Here is a 17,922-nt window from a genome sequence, read left to right on the forward strand (position 1 = left end):
ATATCCATTTCTCTGGTTATCAAAAGGTTTCTGCCGTGGGTGACAATGGTTGGCCCAAAGCCACCTAAGTGGTATGTCCCGAATCATAAATGTTTTTCTGCAACCAGCTGGTTTATGCCATCTCTGAGCACATGCAAGATCACCTCCTATGATCTTTTATACAAACTCCTCTCCCGACTCCAATTTTCTTTGTTATGAAATGGAAATAACGTCAAATGACGTCATTTTTGAGTCGCAAAATCATGACGAATTGATTTTACTATAGTCCGAAATTTAGTAGGTGCCGCCAAAGATTTTTACACATCAAAAATCAGACTTCCTTAAAAATAACATTAAAATAAACAATGTCAGATATGTGAAATAATTTAAACATGACACATGAGGAACACTAACTTCTGAAGCAGGGAGCATGTGTGTTTCATTTATACCAGGCCTGCCCAACCTTTAAGGCAAGCAGAAAAACCTAACTGCTTATTATGATAACAGATAGATTTAATGACAGCAAAGTGATTCTTGTTGCAGTCATCCATCCTGGGTATACAAAAGAAAAGTCAGTGGGACAAAAAAAAAAAGATTGGAAACATATTCCCTTTATTTATTCAATTCAAACAAATTAATATTGTGTGAAAATTGAAATACATCTAAACATAAAAATTTACAGAACAAATTTTACTTTCTTTTTAAAAAATAATTCCTTTTATATAAAGGTATATTCATCAAAGTTATCCTTCCCTTATCAGCAGTCATTAATATCTTCACTATAAAACACCCAGATTCACTTTTATCAAACTGAATTTACACAGAGCAGATCCACTTCTAAAGAACTGGTTTCTCTCTGTGTAAATTTCTTGCTGCAATCACAAAGTTTCCCAAAACATGGCAATATGAAATAGAATATACAAGTTACAAGTTTGCTGTAAAATGGTGAAAATTTTATAATAATTCAATGTCTTTATGCAAGAATATTTTTTTTGATAAAGTTTTATGCTTGTGAAATACAAGCATACATCGATAGACCAGAAACTGAAGACACATCTAGTTGTGCTGAATGAATCCTGTCCATCAGTTTTAGACTTGCCTTTAATGCAAGAGAAGGAACAAGCAACACCTTGCCAGAAAACAACTGGAGTTATATTTTACTCTGATACCATTCAATTATTTAAGAAAACAAAATTTCCAACACACTACAAACAAATCTTCAATGGTGAGTTAGACACACACATGGACATTTATCTAGGTGTTAGAGACACTTAGATAACTGGTGCCAATTCTTTTCCATGCATGTATGCCATGAAGGAAGACAAAGAACATAAAGACTAAGAAAGTTTTCCAACATTTTACACAGGCATGTTGTCTGATAAAATCGAAATGGCACCAGAAGGTATAGTCAATATGGTTTCATATTGATATACCTTCTGTATATCTTTATTGCAATCAGTGAAAAATTTTATATGCATGCCTGATGAAATGCCCATAACAGCAACAATACTAGGGGTTATCCCTAGCACTGTTGATTTGTTTATCCCTTTCAATATCCTTTTTATCTGTAATTTTCTTAATGCATTTTTTTTTTTTTCATGTGCCATGGGTTTTACACCTGGTGATACAATAAATATTTGCATGCACTGGTAAAATACTCCCCCCCCCTCAAATATGGTCAAGTAAATTAAAAAAAAAAAAAAAAAATTCTGTAACTGTGTTCCCTCTCTCTCTCGGTTTCCATTAAGACAGAATGCAGTTGCCATAAGTGTTCTCACTTAGAATGCATCTAAAATTACCTACCGAGCACTAAGAGAGAGAGAGAAAAGGTATGGATAGTCAAGGAATTGGCACAGAAAAAAAGATGGGTGCCATACCTGCAATATTGTAAGGCAAGAACATAGATGCTTAAGAGAATGAGTCAATAGAGCAAAAATAGGAGGGAATGGAAGAATACTGAATTTCAATACACTGAAAGTGACGATTAATAAAGAACACACACAGTTTTGTTTTGTTTTTAAATCATAATGACTGATTACTATCAACAGTGTGTTCACAATAATTTTCTCAATAAGTTAATTTTATCCTTTACAATAATAGAAAAATAAATAAATCAAATAATGGCATATTTAAATGAAATACAGTTAAGAGTTACCTTTCACAAAACGCAGCCACTTTGGTAAAATTTCTGTTTTATTCTTTATTAGCACCCGCCTGCTATATAGGGAAATACCAGTCTCCACATCCCGACTCATTTCAAAAAGACCAGGTTTGCCTTCTGGAAAATACAGCACACATCTTAAACTTATAGGAACATCAGTTGTGTAATGAAGACAATAACGTGGAACATCATATGCATTGGAAATGAAACGATAAAATGATGAATGCATTTCCTCTGTTACATCTTTAGGATCCAGTAGCCACAGAGCCTGAGAAAAAAAAAAAGTAGTACCTGACTGATTCACTTTTATAAAAACTAAAACACATTGGTTAATTTACACAGCATGTTATGTTTCCATTACACTTGATTTTTTTCTTAAATTAAATGAATTTTTTTCCCTTTTCTCTGACTAATAGAAGTGAAAAATAAATACAGTTGTCTCCTTATCAATTAATTACTAAGATAATAACTTTATAAAACACTTAATAAAACTCTATGATTATATGTTCTCTAAACTTAGCCATTCATAGTTTGATTACAACAGTATAATATTTATTATTCTTCTCCCACATATTTTAAGTCTCTCTCTCTCTCTCTCTATATATATATATATATAACCATAGAAATAAATTAGAATAGGAATTAAAATTTTATTTTTATTTTTAATTCCTATCTATTCTAATTTATTTCTATGGTTATATTTCAAGCATCATGTAGAGCAGGGGTGGGCAACTTTTTTCGTCAGCGGGCCGAATGAAATTTTCATATCACGATGCGGGCCGAATGAAATTTTCGCATCATGATGCGGGCCGGAATAGATTGAACGATTTAATAAAAAAAAATCAGAACCTAAAATGTTATATTACTTGAATTACCAAATTATTAATGTATTTTGAAAAAAAATATCTGAATGTCCAATTATCATTGAAAATGCGGCATTCGGCATCAATTTTTCTTTTTTTTTTTTTAATTGGCTCATTTTATGGGTTATAAATTATATTAAATTAAAAATTGTAATAATTAGAAAAGGCATAAAACATAAAATATCTCGCACCAATATTATTTTTTTTAATAAGAAGTCAAACCCAAAGGAACTTTGTTCGATCGATGCTACAATAATAATTAGGAAATAACTCTTTGATGCTGCGTAGAATCACTTGGTTACTGTTGTACTGGCCGCGATTCCCGATTAAACCGAACGTTTACGGCGAGTGTAGTCAGGTATGGATTTTCTATATTTATGCATTTACCGAGGGGGCCGGCTGTTGCCCACCCCTGATGTAGAGGAATATGCTTTTTGCTGCTTCTGCTGTTTGCTGTACCTTTTTATTTTATTTTATTTTTATTATGAAAGATTCAGTTTCCAACTATTTTAAACGTTATTCAAATATATGTGTGTATATATATATATACAGGGTGTCTCAAAAATACACGGCATAACTTCAGGAATGAGTTCCTCATATGTAGACAATAAAAATATTTTATATCAACATAGTTCCGGAAATGCTTGGTTCCCGAGTTATTAACCGGAATGTCTTATCTCCCGCAGGTGATTTGCTTCATCACAACTACTGGCAGAATCTGGTGGTTTTCCATTCTGACCATGTACTCAAATCAGGAGCAAACCGTACACTTTATGTACGGTTTGCGGACAGCAATGCTCTGGAGGCTCATTGTTTATACCACCAAAGGTTCCCAGAACGAAGATGTCCAGACAGGAAAACGTTTGAAGGTATCCATCGCCGCCTTTGTGAACATGGGACCTTTACACCTCGTGCTGCTGACAGAGGACGACCAAGATCTACAGGAGGAGATTTCTTCTTGTGGGGACAATTAAAGTCATTGGTGTATTCGACTCCGGTAGCTGATGTGGAAACTTTTTGCAATCGAATTGTGGCAGGTTGTGAGACAATACGAAACATGCCAGGAATTTGGCATCATCTTTGCAAGTCCATGAAGACATCGATGTGAGGCCTGTATTCAGGCAGAAGATGAACATTTTGAACAATTACTATAACATGATGTGAACAGTTAAGTGTCATAGACAGACCTTCAAAACTCGGAAACCAAGCATTTCAGGAACTATGTTGATATAAAATATTTTTATTGTCTACATACGAGGATCTCATTCCTGAAGTTATGCTGTGTATTTTTGAGACACCCTGTATATATATACATACAAGTAGTTCCCGATGTTAAGAGCTAATGTGTTCCTAGCGCACACTTGTAAAGTGGGAATTTATTTGCTACAGATTGTAATGTTAAAAAAAACGGGTTACGTTCTCCACAATGAAATTTGACCATAGTAATGTTAAGTAAAGGTCAACAAAACAATAGTTTATACTTAAACAATGATTTATTTATCCAAAGAAATGAAAACAGCCTTTAAAATCAAGCAAATTATAATAAAGAAATTATCTGTGTCATACAGATGTTAAAAAAATATTTATTCTTCATCATTGACTAAATGTACACTTGTTGATGGTTCATCACTCATTGCTGGTTTGGCACTCGTTGTTGGTTTTGTTGAAAGCAAAAGGAGTCATCTTCTTCTTCTTCAGAAATGCTTCAAGAGTCATTTGTTTCCAAGGCAGTCTTTTCATTTCTTCGTAAATTTCATGACAGCATGCATAAGAATTATTTAAATCTGTAGCAACTTTTCTAGTGCGCTCGAAAGTTGAATATTGTGACTCGAAAATCTCAATTGCTTTTTCTGTGTTGAAATCTTCATCAAGCCCCTTCAGAGTGAAGAAACGAACAGGAGTTTCAGCTGTTAAATCTTCTTCTTCTTCTTCAGTTTCTTCACATTTTGCCATTTCAAATGAGGTCTTCATTTGTGAGCTCTCTATTGTGTACTTGAAGCAGATCAGTGACGTCAGCTGTAGAAACCTCAAGCTGCAATTGATTAGCAACATTTACTACTGCTTCTGTTTTATTTTGTATGATCTCTTCTGGTTCTTCAAATCTTTCAAAGTTATCAATAACCTGATGAAAGGGTTTATTCCAAACACACTTCACGTTACTCTCTGTAATTTTGTCCCATGCTCATTTTATTTTGATTGCATCTAAAATATGGAATTCTTTTCAAAATTCTTTAAGAGTTGGACCTCCCTCCTTATCTCTGCCTGAACAAACAAATGCATGCACAATAGTACTGTATTATCTGTATTATATAGCTACGTGTGTGGTTTGAAATGCCGTATTTATAAATGTTTAGCATTTATTTATTATAATTAATGTTTTTATTTTCAATTTTGTTGATACTTGAAAAAAACTCGTAAACCTAGGATTACTTTTGTCAATAGTGTGGCTTTGCACTGGAGTGCTTGTATCTGTTCTATTTTTAATTTTCGCTGCATTAGGACCACCGCTATTCAAGTCCTCTGCATTGCCGGTTCGATCTGGGGATCGGGTGGCGGACTGACCTTTCGATCGACTCGCCTTTGTGGCGATTTGTCTAGTGATCAAAATGCAGCGATTCCCTGACCATTATTGGCCTTGTGGTCCTCTGTTGAGATGGGGCGTAATGGTCAGTCTATTTTTGGTTTATTTTTGTTTTATTTTATTGTAGTGGTCTAGATCTCTGTTGGTGATATTTCACATAAATTTGGACCTGGTGCCCGTCAGAGGGGGCACCGTTAAATTTCTATTTTAATTGGCTTTCAAAATTTAATGAATTATTATCCTTATAATTAGATGTTCTAAATTATCTTAGAGATTTTCTGCTGTAATATTTTTACTTTTGTTACCCCTCTCTTCCCTCCCTGTTTGGTTTGATTCTTAAGTTTAATTTCGACTATTTTCACTCTTGTCTTGTCATACTGCTGGCATTATTTTATTTTTAACTCTCATTCTAATTTATTTGTATGGTTATATATACAGTACACACACACACACACACACACACACACACACACACACACACACACACACACACACACACACACACACACACACACACACACACACACACACAACACAACACAACACACACTAGTGGGGGGAGGGGGAGAGAATTTGTGGTAAACTCTGCATTTTGTTCCCTTTATAGACTGGAAGAAATTGAGTTTTTTAACTTGAGACTGATTGGCCTGGCTCAGGCTGAGGCATAGGTTTTTGCCAATAAATTATTTAGGAATTGTGATCTCACAAATTTATAGACTGGCTTGCAAATATATGCATTGACAGACCCCTTTTGGAGCTTAACCTTTGAACTATTATGAAACTAATATATAATTTTTTATTTTATTATTACTATTTTTGGTCAGTACCCTAACTTCCAACTAGTATAGCCAGTTGCATAAATCTTCTCAAATGTTGAAAGCTTCATTATCATAGGGTATTATCAATTATTTGTGTTAAGAGTATTAAAATAAAACATACACCGCATTGATGTGAAATGGGTTTGTTTCACTATGCATATGCACCTATTGTCTTCACCATGTCCAATAATGTTCACATTTTCCAATGCAAACCTCTCTCTCTCTCTCTCTCTCTCTCTCTCTCTCTCTCATACATATATGTATGTATCATGGGATACATACCTAGCAACAGGTAGGCCCATCTTTTGCCCAGATAAGGGCAGTCACAGTGAAGAATTGAGTCCACTAGTTCAAGCGTCCACGGGTATTTTCATTCCATCCTTGCTGGACCGCTGTCCATAAATCCGTTGCATTCCTGGATGGAGGATCCAAAGGACACGAACCCTGTGGAGCAGCATCCCAAAGATGCTCCACAGGGTTCATGTTCGAGAAATGGGGAGGCCACTCCATGGTGGTAAAATCTGCAGAATGCTCTTTGAACCATGTTCTAGTCACCACGGCTCTGCAGGGAGGTGCATTGTCTTGCTGGAAGAGTCCACTGCCCTGTGGGTGTACGATGACCATTAAGGGATGCAGATGGTCTGCAAGGATGAACACATAACCTGGACAGTTCAGAGATGCATCTAAATGTACCAGAGGTCCCAACGTGTGTCAGATGAACATGCCCCAGGCCATTACCAACTGTCCACCTGCCTGAACAGTTCCTTGTTGACATGACAGGTGCATAGCTTTGTGCAGTTTCCACCAAACATGCATCTTCCCATTAGCTCGAAATAACTGGAAACAGGACTCATCGAACCAGGAGACCCATCTCCAATCATCCAAGGTCCAGTGCCAATGTTCTGTTTTACCCAGTTGAGGTGTAGTGTAGAGTCCTGTGTTGTGGTGTTAGCAATGGGACTCTGGTGAGTCGGTGGCTCCCATAACCTACTGCAGTAATGATCGCCTGATGGTATTGGTGGCACCTCTTCCTCATTGAAGTCGATGGTGATTTGTGCCACTGTCACTCTCCGGTTGGCTGAAACAATGTTAGACAGACATCGATGGCCACGTTCATCCACCACCTTTCTCCACCCACAGCATTGTCCATGATGAGATGTTATTCTGGAAATGGCGTATTCCTGATACACTCTTGATACTGTTGAATGGGGATAGTGCAATTTCTGTACCACCTCTGTGATAGAGTGATCCACGTGTTGGGCACTCACTATCCTCCCTCTTTCAAAGTTGTTTTACTCATGACATTTATCCATACTGACATTGAATTACTGCCTAAATGCAGTGTACCTATATACCTGCCAAGCGGTGGGTTTGTCCACTAGCGAGAAGGGTGACTGTCGCGTTGCCCAGGAACCAGGTACCCTACGGATTCTGTCCTTTCGGGGTGTGCGTGTGTGCGTGCGTCTTTCACAAGTGACACCATGTTCATGAGTCTTACATAACAATACACACATGAAGCATGCATGGACTGCATAAAAATAAAAATACTGCATTAAAACTACATTTAATCAATGAACTTCCTTTTCCAGACAAACTGTATGGAAATAATTTGTACTTTGGTTCAATTCATGCAATGTTTTGGGTTTTTTCATGTCTGTATGGACAATAAACATTCTATCATTCAATAACCTACATATACTTTACTCCTTTGAAATCTAAAATCAAGTGTTTATATATATACATGAATAACATGCTGAATTATAATTCCTAATTCAACATAATTAATACTGTAACTGAAAAAGATTATAATTTTTTGGAGAATAATTTTTCAACTATATGTTGCTTTTCCCAGTGAGTGTTATGTTCCCTGACAAGGCTGAGAATCCATTATATTTACTACAGCGGTTAAGATCCCAAAATATCTATGAAGACCTATAATTGAAATACAAAACCAGAAAATACTCAGTAATCAAGAACTATAACCCCTATTTCAATCAGAGAAACAGATCAAATAATTAAATATATGCCTAACAATAAATTTAAAACTATATCATCTCCAAACCCATTGCAACCATAAAATTCTCCAATAACTCTTAATACAGTGCTTGAAGTGGGGTTGGATGATATCCAAACTCTTTACAGAAGGTTTGAAAACAGATCCTGTTACATTTTCATGGAATTATGAAAATGTAGCAGTATAGTTCCACTCAGATGGCTCCAAAGGAAACATTGGAAGTCCATGAAAATGTAATAGGGTCATTTATGAGGCCTTCACTTTACAAACTATCCCGAGACTTTTATTATAGCTTACAAAATTCACAAATCATTTGGCTTCTTTTTAATTCCCCAGTTCAAGTACCACCCGGACCAGAAGCCTGCAACCTTTCAGGATCAGTGTGTCAGGTTCATTATAGTTGTGGTCTTCAGTATCAAATGTTAGAAATAAAAGAATCTGCATAAGAATACTGCCATCCATTATTGCAAAATAACAATTTTTTTCAATAATGGATGCATATTCATTGCAGGTGATAGTAGATGGCTCACTTTCTGCTAACTTCTCAACAACTCCTGAATTAGACCAATAGAAAAAGTAAAAGTGTACAAAAGAGACAATAATAATGACAAATTTATGAATTATTAAATTCAATTTATACTGACATATATCGATTAACAATAGAAAACATAAATTCAGCTGTCAAAATAGATTCGAGGAAATTTCAATACATCTAATATAATTTTAAAAGTACACACAAAAAAAATATTCGATTAATTGTTTAGAATTATCTATGCATTTCAAGTAAGACAAAATAATTATTAAACATATGTAAAAAAATTACATACTGCTGTCTGTCAATACAAGCTGCTTGTTCTAATTCACCAGAATCATTGTCACAAAGAATAATGCACAGTCCTTCCTCCATTCTCTTCATTAGGATACATTGAGACTACAAATAATTAATTTATGGAGGAGACATTGAATCATAGTTATAATGCAGGTGTTCCCCAGGGATTCATCCTTGGACTTGGGGGAAGTCCCCACGGACTGGAGATGTGCAAATGTATCTCAAATTCATAAAGGGGAATCAAAGGGTGACACAAGTAATTACAGACCTGTTAGTTTAACTTCTGTTTCAGGAAAAATAATAGAGTCACTGGTTAAAGAAGCATTGCAGGATCATTTAAACAATGACTGCAGTAATAATTCAGACACAGCATGGGTTTGTCAAGGGGAAGTCTTGTCTGACCAATTTGATTGGATACTATGATGTGGTCACAAAGGAACTGGATGCAAAAAATAATTTTGATATCATATACTTGAATTTCAGGAAAGCTTTTGACACTGTTGCACATGGAAGACTACTGTACAAATTGGAGCAGTATTGGCATTAAGGGCAAGTTGCTGCAATGGATAAAAGGATGGTTGAGTGGGAAAAGACAGAGAGTGGTGGTCAGTGGGTACTGCTTTATATGGACTAATGCTATTAGTGGTGTCCCTCAGGGTTCGGTGTTGGGTCCATTGTTGTTTTGTAAATTTATCAATGATATTGATGAAGGTATATATCAAGCTTAATTTCAAAGTTTGCAGATGATACAAAGGTTGGCAGGGTTGTTAATAACAGTAATGACAGTATGCTGCTGCAACAGGATCTGGAAAAGTTGGGTAGATGGGAGTGAGAAGTGGCAACTGAAGTTTAACATTGACAAATGCAAAGTACTACATATGGGTAGCAGTAACCCCAGAGAAACGTACCAACTATGTGGTGTTACACTCAGGGTTGTGGAGAATGAAAGAGACCTGGGGGTAATTGTGCAGTCAGATATGAAGTTTTCTTACAGTGCAGACAGGCTGCCAGAGTAGATCATGGGGGTCTTGTCAATGATATACAGGAATTTTGCAAGTAGTGATAAGGAGGTGATTATCCCTTTGTATAAGACAATGGTCAGGCCACACCTTGAGTACTATGTACCGGTCTGGAAACCTCATCATAGGAAAGATGTAGAGTTGCTAGAATGAGTACAGAGAAGGCCAAAAAGACTGGGAAGGGAACAAAGGGGTGCTCTTATGAAGAAAGGCTTAAGTTCTGCAAATTGCAGCTTCTGGAGACTAGGCACATGCGAGGCGATCTGATTGAGGTGTATAAGGCCTTGAATGGATTGAGCAGGCTCAATGCTGATGGGATTTTTCCTCTTGCTAAGATTACAAACCTGAGGGGACATAGATTTGAACTGAGGACAGACAGTTGTCAGTCAGCGCGTAGTTGATTGCTGGAACAAATTTCCATCTGTTGTTGTGGAAGTTGATAGCTTAAATAAATTCAAGGCAGGACTAGACAAACGTGGAATGAATGGATCAGTGAAATGGGAAAGTTTTTTTTGGCCAATGCTGTATAAGCTTGCTTTCTTGCATCATGTGCCTCTACTAATGCTAAGGTTCTATTCTTTCCAAATTAATTTATGGAGAAGACATCTAATCATAGTTACTAATGCAGGTGTTCCCCAAAGTTGTAATCTTTCTCCCACTGTTTTCCTCTTGTAAACTGATGACTTGCTTCCACTGTTATTGTTTGTTATTTGATTTTTAGGAGCATTAGCAACTAAGGCCATATTGCTCAGGGATATGCAGTGGTCATTCCCTGACATTTTCCGTATCCATCGTATTTGGTGGTCATGGGCTTGAACCCCGGTCTAATCAAGAAGCGTGTGCTACGCACTGCTGCTCCTGCCCACCTGGCTACGGAGGCGCCAATTGCTTCCACTGACTATAAATCATATTAACATTTCTGCCAATACAGCACACTACATTCCACCTTCCAGTTTGAGAAACTTTGCATTGCATTGCATTACACAAACTACTTTTTGAATATCTATCAGCAATCCTTCAGTATCTTGGTAAAACTTTAATTGGATAAAGGAAAGTTACATAACTTCACTCCCGATTAAACTTAGTCCTGTGTTATTTCACACAAAAGAATCTACCACTCCTGTGTCAATGCTCAGATTTCTAGATAAGATTACATATCATTATTTGAGATTATTTTGTCTACTAATCGGTTTCTTGGCATAAGCACATTGCAAATACTGTATAATTTTTCTTCCTCTGCATAAAAAAACTGAATATTCTTTTCTTCTCTCAGCTTTTTTTTTCTTCTAAATATCTACCGAATCGGTAAAGATTTCAAATCCACTCTACAATGGAATATTGTTCCCACTTCTAGGGTACGGTAGGGGAACTGAAAATGTCTCTCAAGTTCTTAAATGCTATCTAAAAGAGAGTAATCAAGTTAATTAATTACCCATTTCACAAAGTCTCTTTGCACTCATTGATATATCTGCAGCATGCCTTTTCTGTAGATATTTTCATAGGTGTTGTTCTTCTGAACTTGTATCTGTAATTGATTGACTTGTCTCCAATCCAAACTTGTGTATCAACAAGTCAATATTCATTCGCTGTTCAATTCCAAAATCATAAAACAAACCTGTCCTCTTCCTCATTTATCCCTTCTACTTCTGTTCTTTGAAACAGCTTTCTTTTGCAAGAATTTCACAAAAATACAATCCACAGAACAAACAAGTACCTTGTGAATCTTCAACCCATACATGGTACCAAGGTATTATTAAACTGAAATATAGGTGGTTTTTTTTTTTTTTTTTTTTGAAAACCGCAGACAGAAAAGTTTTTAGAACCTACAGTACTTAGAGTACTGTGCATGGTAGATTGAGTAGTTGAAAGTTCGATTAAAGGTTGAGAAGATGAAAGAAGATACTTGTTGATCTTAGACTTGAATGTAATATATATTTTTGTGGCAAACACACACTGTTTCCCACAAAAATGTATATCTCACCAAATAAATTCACTATACTATTAATTTCTAGTAAAACAAAATCATACATTTTCACCTCTGAAATATGAATATAATTTATATGTTTGAAGTGGATTCAATAAAAAAAGAAAAAAAAAAGTTGAGCATGTAATTATGCTCATATAATTATTATAACAAAGAATGGTATTCATATAATTATATAATTATTATATAATTATATAATAATTATATAATTATTATAACAAAGAATGGTATTCAGCTTTTAATATTTTTTCCTTTAATATGACCAGTAATATTCAAGATATTTCATCTCTTACCTGCACTGTGTTTGCCTGTTTCCCATTTAAAAATATGGAACTACCAACAAAGCTGCTATATTTCTTAATAATTTCTAAAGAAAATAAAATAAAATATATTGCTTCTTATTCCAAACTATCCAAACATTTTACTAATAAAACAACATAATATAATTATGTTATGATGTTTGAAGAATTTTTACACTACACTGCATTAGACTGTTTTGTTTAAATTTCCAAATGATATTTAGATGGCCAAACATTTCAAAATGCTGTTCATTTCTTCTGTGGTACAGAATAAGAAGCAAAGAAGGGTGAACAACACTTCAAAATGTTTGGCCATGGTATGGGTAAAAAACCTTCAAATTAGTACCCCACTTTTAAAATGTTTAGTTACTTGTTTTAAATAATTATGCTATTCTCTCATAAGAGATAAATTAATAATTTCTTTATTTAATAAGTAGAAGATGGGTACTTCAATACCATTACTAACACTAAAAAGCACTGCTATAGACCAGGCTTCCACTTTTATACACATAAAGTCTTTCTAAGCAGCATTTATGCAAATAAAATCACCTCACCAGAAAAATTATGTTCAACAGAATATTTATGGGCAATACATCAAGTTTAAGCTCTAAGTATTAAATATATACTGAAGCAGAAAAGGCTGGATTTAAGATTTTGGCACCTACAGGCACTAAATTAAGAAACACCCACTGCTTCCCACAAAAATGTATGTGAAATGAAACCACATTTTTTATTTCTAAGCTGTATAGTGAGTTATCATTTGAGTGTATAGAATCTATCCATTTATATTAAAAGAGACAGCAAAAGAGGTAGGCAAATTTTTAGCCATAATTACTCATGAGCTGGATGTAGGGAACAATTCTGACAGTTTATTTGGATTACTGTATAAGCTGGAACGTGCTGGAATTACTGGAAAGATTCTAAGATGGATTGCAGGGTAGCTGTAGGGCAGAAGGCAGGGGATTGTGATTAAAGGATAGTCTTCAGATTGGTGACGTGAGTTCCTCGGAGATCCAACTTCTGATGGTTTTTGGACCACTGTTGTTTTTGATTTTCATAAATGGCATTTACATTGCAGACAATGTAAATAATGGAAGAGGTGTTAATGATTATTGCCAAGCAGCATTCCTTCAGGATGACTTGAACAGACTTCAAGTATGGTCAGAAAAGTGGAAGCTATGTTTGAATGCAGCAGAATGCAAAGTCTTACACTTGGGGAATAGTAACCCCAGAATAACTTATAGACCTGATGGAGTTGAATTAAAAACAGTAGAGAAAGAAAGGGATCTGGAATAACTTCCAGATCCCTTTCTTTTGAAAAAATGATATGGGCAGATGTGAAGTTCTCTGAGCACCGTAAACAAGTGGCCAGGAATGTCTATGGTGTTCTATCAATAATTTATCAAACAATATCCTGTGGAGGTCATAATCCCACTGTATAAGACTATGTAAGACTACATTTGGAATACTGTGTTCAAGTATGGAGACCTCATCTGAAAGAAGACAGTTTCTTGAAAGGAGCCAAAGACAGGCAACTTGAATGGTGAGATTGGTAAAAGGGCGACCATATGAGGAAAGACTCCATATATGTGACCTACAGAGCTTGGCAACCAGGCACCTCAGAGGTAACCTGATTGAGGTTAAAAGCTGTGAGAATGGCTAGTAAAAATGAATGAAGGTGGAATTTTCACTGTTATAGAGAATTCCATAACTCGGTGGCACAAATTCAAATTACAGAGGAAGAGGTCTGGACTACATTGTAGGAAGTTTTCTTTTAGTCAGTGAATCATTGATTACTGGAACAAGTTGTCTCCACAGGTATCGGTATTAGCCATATAGTGCAAGCAAGCCACAGGCTTTTGCTGCACTGGCCAAAAAAAAAAAGCAGATAACAAAAAAGAGATTACATGCTTCCCCCCCTCACATAGGTAACTATGCAGTTGACCTTTGAATTTCTTCAAATCATCAGCCTCAACTACTTGTGAATGTATCCTCGGTGATACTGGCTAAAAACCCTTGCACTACTTACATTCAAATGAATTGGTCTCTACAAATAAATACTTTTACCTATAAGTGTGAGCCACACTGATAAAAATTTCCTCCTTAGAGCCTTGCAGGCTCCCTCAAGTCTACAGTTAATTCACAAGGCTTTCAGCATATAATCCCTCCTATCGTGACTGGGCAGAATTGCAGACATATACATGTGACCTAATTCATGGAATTTTTTCAGCGTAGTCCTATATTTATCCAACAAATAATCAAATCCTATTTGTTTAATATTGTTAGTGCCCACATGAATAATGATGATTTAGCTGATTAAAATCTGACAATCTGTTGGTGACATCATCAATCATTACTCGAGCAAACACACCCTGGTTCTGGTCCACCTATGTTCATTACAAAAAACGTTACCCATATCCCTGACAATAGAATCTCCCAATAAAATTAAATCTCCTTCAACCAAAGCAGTCAACTTCTCCTCCTCTGGGATCCAAATCAGGGATGTATTGCTTGGCAGGTCATAAGATACTTGAGTCCTTGACAAGCTCCCAATTACACTTGTTTCTAGGGCAAGCACTGGTTTCTCCAGTGACTCAAATTCTTCTAGTAATGCACCAAACTGTAATTTGAGATTGGTAAACTCCTTACATCGGGTGAAAGAAAATAACTGCCAGTTGAGCTTGGTCTATCTACTAGACTGACCTTTGAACACATGCCACAGGCTATACAAGCAATGAACTTGACTCACACCAGAAATTCCTGCATGGATTTCTGTCTGGATCATGATGTCTTTGGACTTTGTATTGATAGTGGATCTTGTAACAACCATTATTTAGGTAAAATCTGAATTTAAGAAAATTTATAATATATTACAGAATTTAAATTAACAAAGTATTACAGAAATTAAATTTTAACAAAATGTGATCCACTAGTGAAATTCAATTTAAGCTAACGAAGTTACCAAAAAGAATAACTTAGCAGAAACACTTTAGAAAAGGTAATGATTAAATTTACAAAATATTGTAGAAATTAATTTCACAAAATTACAGAAATTAAATTTTAAATATTTTAAACAAAAAATTTTTCTATCAGACACCTGATGTTAATCCCCTTCAGGAGCCAAATTGAAACATGATTGCTCTCTTTGACTGACTACAGCAGGTAGTTGAGGCTGATAGTTTGAATAAATTCAAAAGACAACTGTATAGTTACCTATGTGAGGAAGGAAGTGCATAATTTGTTTTGTATTTTCTTTATCTATTTTTTTTTTCTTTTTCTCACTCTCTTTTCTTTTTCTTTTTTGTTGGTGTAGCAAAAGCCTGTGGCTTTCTTGAACTATATAGCCAGTACTATTATTATGAGAGCATCCTTGGATTCAGGAATGGTTCTTGTGGCTCTGCATCCCCAATTCAGAAAGGATTATCAAACGGTAACATGAGTAATACAGACCTGTTAGCTTAATTTCTGTTCCATGAAAAATAATGGGTCACTAATCAAAGAAGTGACCCATTATAGCTTAAAGTCTAAGTTGCAGGAGATATGAAGGCTGGCAGGGTGGTTAATCACAGTAATCAGGTTATGCTATGACAACAAGACCTATACAAATCGGGCAGATGGTCTGAGATATAGCAATTGAAGTTTAACATTGATAAATGCAAGGGACTGCTTATGGGTAGCAGCAATCCCAGATTAATGTACCAACTATGTGGTACCACACTAAGATTCTGATGGTGAATGAAAAATACCTGGGGGGGGGGTAATTACGTAGTCAGACATGAAGTTCTCTGAGCAGTGCAGACAAGCTGTCAGGACAGCTAATGGAGTTTTGTCAATGATATACAGGAATTTTTCCAGCAGGGATAAGGAGCTGATTATCCCATTTTATAAGGCCATATCTTGAGTACTGGATACAGATCTGGAGGCCTCATTTCAGGAAGGACATGGATCTGTTGGAACAGGTACAGAAAATAAAGTGAGATTAGTGAGAGGAACAAAAGGGTATTCTTACCAGGAAAGGCTTCAGTTCTGAAAACTGCAGCACTCAGAACTAAGCACCTGCAAGGAGATATGATTGAAGTGCTTAAGACTTTGAATGATTGGATAAGCTAAATGCTATAGAAGTCTTCCTCTTCCTCAGACTATACACATAAGGGGGCATAAATTCAAACCGAGGAAGGATGGTTGTCAGGTAGATGTGCAGAAATTTGCCTTAAGCCAGCAGGTGGTCAAATTGTTAACTTGAATCTGTTTCGTGTCTTTGTTTATGTTATTTCCATCTGGTATTATAGAGATGGGTAGTCTGAATAAATTCCAGGAATAACCAGACAAACTATTAGAAGGGAAGGATGGGTGATATAAGAAGTGTTGGCTCTTCTTTTTTTTTTTTTTTTTTTTTTTGTGTGTGTCTGATACCATATAAGCTTGCTTTCTTACATCATTTGCCACTACTAATACTAAATCCTGAAATTAAAAGGACAATGGTGGTGAGGTCCTAGTAAAAGTCCTTTATTAAGATTCTGACTTCGGTGGCAGAAAACAAGAGTGGTGCCTGATTCTCAGTTCATAATTCTGAATAGGTTGATTAGTTAGGTCCTCTCATTCAATACAGTATTTGATGAATGCTTGCTTAAAAAATAAATAAATAAAATTATAATAAAAAGCTTGGTTTGTATTCCCACTTTTCCAAGAAAAGTATGAAACTTTGTACTTTCTGTAAATTACAGAAAGACACACTTCTGGCTTAAAAATGGCAATTACCTCAGTGTCTGCAGACAGGAGGACACTAAATCACTTGAATGTTCCTTGCTGACTGATATCCACCTTTCCATTTCCTCAGTATATAACCATGGATGAAGTTAATCAAATTGTTAACTTGAGCTCTGTTTCATTCACAAATGAGCAAGGCCGTGCAAATGGGGGGGGTTGCAATCGATGTGCTGCACCTGATCTGTGGGGCTCCCTGGTGCAGTGCATGCAACATAAATAAACGAGGTCCCTTAACCCCTTTTGCATCTGGGCCCCCAAGTATCTTTGCACAGCCCTGCAACTGAGCCCAAACATGTGTGGACTTCCTATATTCAGTTTCTGATAGGGGTGGCATCTGTAGAGTGAGAGCCTTTGTGAAATTTTCTTTAAATAAATAAAACTGTATGTTTAAATATACATTCATGAAAAGGATAATTCTTATTTGACTCTGTTAACACTTTAAACTCCTACATACAATTATAATCTGGTGCTGGTTTTACCCAAAATTGTAACAAAAGTGTTCTCATGGCACCTGATAGGTGCCCACCTTTTTTTTTTTTCTTTTAATTCCTGAAAGTGTTTTTTTAATTCCCTTTGAAGTATACCAATATTTCATCTTTTTAATAATG

The 17,922-nt window shown here is 35.7% G+C and overlaps 1 protein-coding gene across 1 annotated transcript in view; it reads right to left on the reverse strand.

The window, feature by feature from the left end:
* Positions 1-17,922, reverse strand: part of Trap1 (TNF receptor associated protein 1) — a 258,682-nt gene that overhangs the window by 60,391 nt on the left and 180,369 nt on the right. Inside the window, exons 8-9 of the mRNA XM_090372832.1 lie at positions 12,542-12,615; positions 2,135-2,408 (exon numbers count right to left, since the gene is read on the reverse strand). Coding sequence (XP_090228958.1) covers positions 2,135-2,408; positions 12,542-12,615 — 348 coding nt within the window. The remainder of the gene's footprint in view (positions 1-2,134; positions 2,409-12,541; positions 12,616-17,922) is intronic.

The sequence above is a fragment of the Mastigoproctus giganteus genome, chromosome 1 (genome assembly GCF_048544385.1).
Source record: "Mastigoproctus giganteus isolate SK-2022 chromosome 1, ASM4854438v1, whole genome shotgun sequence".
Classification (NCBI taxonomy): domain Eukaryota; kingdom Metazoa; phylum Arthropoda; class Arachnida; order Uropygi; family Thelyphonidae; genus Mastigoproctus; species Mastigoproctus giganteus.